The 7,629-nt window shown below is 40.6% G+C and overlaps 1 protein-coding gene and 1 non-coding gene across 3 annotated transcripts; both read left to right on the top strand.

The window, feature by feature from the left end:
• The first annotated feature begins 566 nt into the window (after positions 1 to 566).
• On the top strand, positions 567 to 6,608 carry RPL30 (ribosomal protein L30). Of its 2 annotated transcripts, none has more exons than XM_086966038.1 (5): positions 567 to 663; positions 781 to 826; positions 1,797 to 1,942; positions 4,851 to 4,981; positions 6,516 to 6,608. In XM_086966038.1, exons 2-5 carry the CDS (start codon positions 806 to 808, stop codon positions 6,563 to 6,565), a joined length of 348 nt encoding a protein of 115 aa, XP_086822164.1. In that variant the 5' UTR covers positions 567 to 663; positions 781 to 805; the 3' UTR covers positions 6,566 to 6,608. The 2 variants fall into 2 exon arrangements, with proteins under 2 accessions (XP_086822164.1, XP_086822165.1); XM_086966039.1 differs by having other exon boundaries at positions 630 to 663; positions 781 to 1,023.
• On the top strand, positions 5,423 to 5,557 carry LOC147724485 (small nucleolar RNA SNORA72). Its single transcript, XR_015295418.1, has one exon. It is a non-coding gene; the product is annotated as a small nucleolar RNA SNORA72 (small nucleolar RNA).
• Positions 6,609 to 7,629: the final 1,021 nt, after the last annotated feature.

Below are 7,629 nucleotides of genomic sequence, written 5' to 3'. Positions count from 1 at the left end.
AGTCTTAACTTTCCATTTTAGGGGTTTTGTAGAAGCATTGCTCAAAAGGGTGTAATTTCTGACATTATCACTATATCTTTCCATGCACTTCAGTATTTGGATTTATCGTGAGAAAGTGTCAGTCATAGTCTTTGAAATGTCACTCCTAATTACACTGAAATTATGAAAATGTCACACATAGCAATCTGAAACCTTGGCAGCTATACAATGACCACAGGACAACAATTGGGAGAAAAAAATCTGAATGTTCCTAACAGATATTCAGTTAAAAAAAAAGAAACCAGAAAATGCAGTGAAACACTCTTTCGTGTAACATTCCGTGCTTTAAGTTAGCATTCTAGTTTTACTTAGAACTCAGCGACGAGAAACGTAAGGGGCGGGACGTCTCCCCTCGTAGGATGGCGGAAAGTTAGGACTGCGGCAATGTTTACACTGTAAGAAGAGGTGCAGTGCGCCTGGTCTTAACATGGCCACCTCTTCCGGAGACCTGTTTCAGGGAGCCTCACTGACGCCACTCTTTTACTGTGCGCAGGCGCTTTTCCGCCTCCGTGGTCTAGCTTCCTGTCCCAAGGCGGGCGGAGTCTCCCGGACCACATGAAACGCGTTGCATTGTGGGGGCTCCTTCCTTTCTCTCTACCCGGCCATATTGGCGGTGCAGTACTGGTGAGTTGGAGCTCCGACTTCGGGACACCCTGATAAAGAGTGAGGGTGCAGCAGGGTTTAGGGCGCCCATGGAGTAAGCTGGGGAAGCTTTAATCTATCTGGTTTTGTCTCTTGCAGCGCTAAAGCATCTCCCGGCGTCAGGATGGTGGCCGCCAAGAAGACGGTGAGTGTCCGACGGGCCTCACGTGGAGCTAACACGGGAGGGAAGCATTCAAGGCAGTCTATAACTAGTGGTTAGCCTAGCGCTTCTTCCAGACGGATTTTTTTATGCGTAGTTCCTGTCCATCCAATTTGACTGTAGGTCACACAGGCTGCACACAGCTGCCCTATGCCCCTTAAGTTGCACTTGAGAATAGTTGGGTAAGATTTATTTTTTCTACAAATATCAACTGTAAAATGTAAATGGGTCGAATGGGGTTCTGGCAGTTATGCAGGTATAGAGTAATAAAGCTCGCGCATTTCCGGCTTATTCTGTTGGATAGAACAGCAGTGAGTACTGTTTATTAGGTGTTTCGTGTACCCTAATGTTTTCCAGATCACTGTTGTCCCGTTCTCGTAGTGCACGGGTTTGTAGCCCTGTTGAGTGGATTGGTTAGTTTGCGAACTGACACCTGCAACCTACTTGTCAAAACAGGTCGTGTTTATTTTTTTGTCCGAATGTACCCAGTCTCTTAAAATATACTGTTTTTTTTTTTAATTCAGTCCAACTAGAATGGGACTAGCTTGACCATGTCAGATTGCACATTTGCCACTTTGACATCAGTGCTGTGGTTTCTGCTATACTACAGAATTGCTAATATCGCACCCGTTTCAGTTATATCATAACATGCTGTGACTTGAGAGCAGATTCTCTCAGGGTGGTGTTTTGTTTTAGTTCTGCTTTTCAACTTTTAGAACTTGTAACGTTGGGTTTCTAACTGTAAAAAGAAAACCCACTGGTTTGGCGATTTCCATACTACTGACACAACCTAATGTGTGTGCAGTGTCGGGATTGTGCGAAACGGTGAGGACCAACATGAGACAAAATCATGTTGACACTAATGACACCCTCGGTGATGCGCCAGGGGTAAACGTGTAGAGTATATGACACCCAATGTGTTTTTATTTATTTAAACTATAGCGTTGTCTTTCAGAAAAAGTCCCTGGAGTCTATCAATTCGAGACTCCAACTGGTAATGAAAAGTGGCAAGTATGTGCTGGGATACAAACAAACGCTGAAAATGATTCGCCAGGGGAAAGCCAAACTGGTTATCCTTGCCAACAACTGCCCTGCTCTGAGGTGAGTTCTCTAGACTGCCGTTACTACTTTATATTTTGTATGGAGTTAATTGAAGGCAGTGCTGTTGGTGAGCAGTTTTATTTGTATGTGAATTCACAAATGCAAACTATTTCTTGCAATAGTTAGTATGTTTGTTCACTATAATGCGGCACTGGCTTGTTTGCGGTACTTGCATCACAAACTAATTGGCGATGTAGTGCAAATTATCTGGTGCACTAATGTCACCAGTTGCTTGTACAGAAAATGGGTATCTGCATTTTACTATCACTGTTGCAGTTTGACTGAGTTGATGAAGCATATGTGCCAGCAGTTCTTTTAACTGAGCATACATGAAAGACCGTTTAACAAGTGATTTGTAGTTAAATAGTGTCGACGTCTTTGTGTGTGTGTGTGTAATAAACCAATCCAAGTAGCTGCGCTGTCCTCTTGCAGCATTGGCAAATAATTGCTTAATCATAAAAAAACGTTCCTGTACAGAAAAGTGCAGCTGACGATTTTATGTTCGATTTAATCCGCGATAATTTAATATTTGATCGCAATAGACGAGTACAATGGTCTCACACCTTTAGTGTAATGATTGTGGTATTCCGTTTTTACTCAAGAACTTGTCCTTTTTCTTAGACCGGAGTGCACAGATTTTTATTGTTGCTGTTCACTTTGGGCCTTGTGGTGCTGTTCTCTTCTGGGTGTGGTATGACGTTCTTTTAAAGGTTTATTTTGTAGATTCATGGAAGGATGCAGTTCATTCTATTTCCTTAACACTTAACCAACTGTATGGTTATGGTGTCTTGTTGGGTGATTGGGTTGTCAGAGGTTGTATTTGTGTTACGGTGGCGGACGGCGTGAATGTGCTGTGCCCCATTCTGTTTTGTTACATTGTTGAGGGCATGATGCTTCTCGGTGTGTAAAAGGTGTTTTGGTATAGATTGGTAAGTAGACTATTGCTGGCTATGCACACCTGTGCAGCGTTTGAATATTGTGTTCTCGGCCTATTGCTGGGATTTGGAACGCTTGCAGTGGTTCAAGCCTGCAATGTTTTGGGCGAGGCCAAGCACTCGTCAACGGAGTGAATCATAAGCCTTTGAGTTAATCACCTTCCCTGGACCTGTACCTGTCCCAGTCTCAGTGCCTAACTGGGAACGCAAAGCACCCATGGCAAATTTTCAAACCAGCTCCCAGTAAGCCTCACTACTACAAAGGGGGGCATTTAGGGATTCTCCGCCCAAGACAATTTGAGAGAAAATTATGCATTCAACTCAGTTGTCATCATGTTCAATTGTCAGTTTCTAAGCATATTAAATGATTAACTTATTGTGCACCAGGATACAACAAACCTTGAGGCTCAGTGATTCCCTTTCTATCACCTCTCAACGGTACCTCATCTCCCCAGAACTCCTCTCGCATGTATTTTTTTATAGCATCTCCCCTACCAGTGTAGTGTCAAAGCACTTTACCTCGCACACATACTGAGGATGACTCAGACACATGTAAATCAGTGTGTAGAAAAGGTTATTTTAGGCAAAGGGGATATGATTCAGGATTCACATATCTATACTGGTAGGCATGTTTCTTGGTCTCGACATGCACAAACTCTGGATTCAGACATAATACAGTAGTTAGGGTTGACTTTAAGAATGTATTTATACTCCAACCTCTTGTAGCAACATGAAGATCGTGAAATACTGGGAAACTTTCTAACCTGTGTTATGCAGTTTGCATGCAGCTCTTTCAGTTCATAGCTCACTGTGCTCGAATACAATTGTAACTTCTGAACTGCACAGTAACCAAATGAGACAAAAGCAGTAACGCACTGAGTTATGCACATAAATTACTGTTTTTGATTATACATGCTACCTTAAGTCAAAACCGCCCACAGACACAATCCTATCTCTGCTGGCTATATAAGAACGTTGCAGTTATTTTAAAACTGATACAAAATCGCCCCCCATTAACAAAACCACCAGCCACCTTTCCAGTCTCCTGGGAAAACGCCCGGTACGGCCAGTCTGGCCTTGCCCAGCCCTTAGCCACTGAGCGTGGTCACGGGGAGCCCTCGAGAGAGGCAGGAACTAGTGGGAGTTGGGATTTGGTGACAATTGGAGATGAGGGGAGTTTGTAAGGAGTAACATTTCAGAGTAGAATATAGGAAAGGAAGGAACTCGGAGGTTTTGTAAACAAAACATTGGCAATATCCAGAAGATTTTTTTTCCTGAAAGATTTGGATTTTGAGGAATCCCTCTCCTTACCAGACGTTTAGAAGCCATGTACAACCTCTTTAGGAGCATACTTCATTAGACTCCTTAGCCAGGACCTTTCAGTGGCTTAAATGAGTCCGTCTCATAAGCTATGTGGTGCTTGAGATCAAATAAGCAGTTGGGAGACTGGAGGGCTGCCTACATCAACTGTTAAGCGTTGGGGCTTGTATTGTTAAGTAGTTGGCAACAACTTTGCTATCAAGTATCTAAAGTAACAAAATTGATGCAGCCTTTTCTTTATGAGCACTAACTATTTTTGGTCTCCCTTTAAGTGTGAGACTCCTCGGATGCTTTGATAGGCTTCACTTGCTACACTAGAAGTACTTGCTCCGGTCATGTTTTGGAATGTCAGAAAATGTATACTCCACATGAGGGCTATTTGGCCTGTGATTCACTCCCGACATAGTTAACCATCATTCGTGAAGCTCATTCATGTGAGCTTTTGTGCATGTGACTTCAAGTTTAAATCTCGTAAAAACGCCCAATATATTTGTATAACTGGGATTTATTGAATGGTAATTTGTCCCCGCAGTTTAATAGTAGTATTGCTGTATTTATGCAATGTAATTTGCTTAATTTATGCATTTGAGTGGTGCAAAGAGTGAAATGACAATGCTTCTCTTTTGCCGTAACATAATACATTATTTCTACAGGAAGTCTGAGATCGAGTATTATGCCATGTTGGCAAAGACTGGTGTGCATCACTACAGTGGGAACAACATAGAACTGGGCACAGCTTGTGGAAAATACTACAGAGTATGCACATTGGCAATCATTGATCCAGGTAAGTAACCACCTTCCCACTTTACTGTGGGCTATAAAGCGTGTTCGAGACAGTTTTAATGCTGCTGAAAGGCACTTTTACTTTCATACATGTTAATTTTGTAGCATCCTTTTAATTCTTTGGGAATGCTCTTGATGAGTTTGTAAATTGTTGTGGTTCTGTGATTGGTTTTTACCTAGTCTTAATCTGTCATTTAAGATGTATGCATTGGAGGTCTATAAATGAGCCTTTACATTAACAATCCTGAGATTTCATACTTATTCCCTCCCTCCAGTGATGCCTACTGGCAGAATACGAGTAGAAAGTGTGTGTGTGTGTATGTGTATATATATATATATAATATACATACACACACAGCTGTGGTCGGTACTTGGTGGCACGGTCCTCGATAACCTCTCAAAATCAGATTAACAAAAATGTGGTCCTTTGTTTAAAATTGAACTGCGAATATATTCTCGCTGGTTTGATCTGTAGTGATCAGGTCCAGGCTAGACATTCGCTATATTAAAACTTAGCATTGCGTTCTCGGGGCTGGTTTTTCAACTGGTTCTGATTATGCATTTGCAAGTGACAATGTTTCTTTGCAGTAATTGTAGTTGGCAAATGCTGTCAGATTTGTTTGGTGGTAGCGTTTTCATTGAATGTTATATTTTACTAATGGTTGAATCGTAACTTGTTTTGCTGTAAATTTCAGCTACCTATTCATATCAAATTTGTTTATTGCAAGTGGTTTCCTATTCATTATTTTTAAAATTTATTTTGAGCCAGTTAAAAACGTAAACCTATTTTTATAGCGCACGTTCTGCAAAGAGTATGGATTTGCAGCACTAAAATATAGGTTTTATTCTAGTTCCAGTAGTGGTTATTAGAACAGTTAGTTCATGGAGAGGGTAGTTACTAAAACTTGAGCCATTTTGCATTCTTTATTTTTGCTTGAACACCTATCAGCACATTTAACGATGTAACAGTGTAGTTAATACATTTTATTGGCTACCTATGTCGGTTGACCGCTGATTTGTGATGCAATTTAATTTGAGCGTATTTGAAAGGAACAATTCAGCATTAAAATTCTGTTTCGTCCAATAAAGCCCCAGCCTTGAAACCTTTTAATGTTAATGCGGATGGTTTATTTTCATACCTTGTACAAATATGTATGCTTGATACCCAGTCAATTTTTCTCAAACCTAAACCCTTGTTTGATGATTTCTGAGCAGTTTGAGACTTGTTTTAATCTCATTAATGGATTTGAACGTGTGATGAATTTCCTGTAAACGATTTAGTTTCTCCCTTCGTGTTTTTCGATTTATTAGGGGCTATGCACTTTTGACAAATCATTCTTTGCGCACATGCTGTATCTTAAATTATTTAAGAGAATGGGGATAAAGTACTGTGCTCTGCTTTTTATACGTGGTATTTATGGAAGAATTGTGTATTTCAAATATGAACTTTTCTGACAAAAGCATTAATGTTTTTTTTCTCAAGTGAGTACCTTCATGTGGCAGTAGTAACCGAAATCTTCTTTTCATTATTGCAGGTGATTCCGATATCATTAGAAGCATGCCAGAGCAGACTGGCGAGAAGTAAAATCTGTGCGACTTTTGTTCTAAATAAAACTGGTTTCACAAAACTTGCTCTTAAATGGCTTTTTTATCAGACTTGCTTTGGTTGGTGCAAATGAATAAGTTTGGAGCTGTTTGCGACACATTGAGGAACTTTTCCATTCCTGCCACTAAAAGCGTGGTTACATTGAACAGTTGTCAAAACAATGCTGCTAAAAAATGGAATGGTTCAAGTTGCCAGTGAGTAACTCACTTACTGATAATTTAATTGTGCTCAGACTAAACTACCACTATTGAAATAAAAGGCAAGCTTTAAAATTGAGCATGCATGTTAGCTAGTTTTAAGCCAGGCAAGCCTTTTCTGTGGAAGCACTTGGGTTTGTTACAAACACTGGAAACCTTAGGCAGTGAAAAGAAACAAGACAAGTTTACTTGACTTTAGCTTACTGAATTATTGGGAGCTACAATGCTGCTGCCCTTTTACTCCCACCAATTTGCATAGTTATAATGACCTTCTTTTCACTTTTAATTGAGTTGACCATTCGCACCACCAATATTTTCCAGCATAAATGTATTCTACCTCGCTGCAGACTTTTGGTGTAGCAGCCTTGACCTTTTCATTAATCGGTCTGTGGGGCTTGTTTTGTTTCTCTGTTCAATCGCTTAGTGGGAGGGGTGAGCTGTAGAAAGTCAGTACAAATACAACATTTGCCATCTTGTCTGCCCCAACCTTTCTCAAGAATGTCACGTTGCTTTCAATTGCCCAGGGTGATCTATGGTTCTTTTTCATGTCCCCAATCATTTGAACTTTACTTTGCCTGTGCTTTAATATTGCTGGGTATTTGTCTGCATTGGTGTCAGTTTTCCCAGCAACATAGACTTTCAATAATCTGTAGTGATTCGTTATGATCGAATTTGTTCATGTTGGGTAGTTGTTTGCAGCAGTTATGGGTTTAGTATAATACAGAAGTGGGTATCAGTCTTTTAATGCAGGACCTGAAGTTCAGCATTTTCTATAGTTGAGTAATACCAAAGGTGAGTGATGTGATGGTGCAGATGGGGAATAGCAAGCAGCAGCATGACTTATCC

This window comes from Lissotriton vulgaris, chromosome 4_1 (assembly GCF_964263255.1).
Source record: "Lissotriton vulgaris chromosome 4_1, aLisVul1.2, whole genome shotgun sequence".
Lineage (NCBI taxonomy): Eukaryota > Metazoa > Chordata > Amphibia > Caudata > Salamandridae > Lissotriton > Lissotriton vulgaris.
The sequence above is the reverse complement of the archived record's forward strand: the minus strand, read 5'-3'. Positions and strand labels throughout refer to the sequence as shown.

Excerpts from the sequence above, each read along its gene's own strand:
- RPL30 (XM_086966038.1), top strand. The coding sequence starts at position 806 with ATGGTGGCCGCCAAGAAGACG. Across the intron at positions 827-1,796 it reads TGGTGGCCGCCAAGAAGACG|AAAAAGTCCCTGGAGTCTAT; the intron begins GTGAGTGTCCGA and ends GTTGTCTTTCAG. Across the intron at positions 1,943-4,850 it reads AACAACTGCCCTGCTCTGAG|GAAGTCTGAGATCGAGTATT; the intron begins GTGAGTTCTCTA and ends TTATTTCTACAG.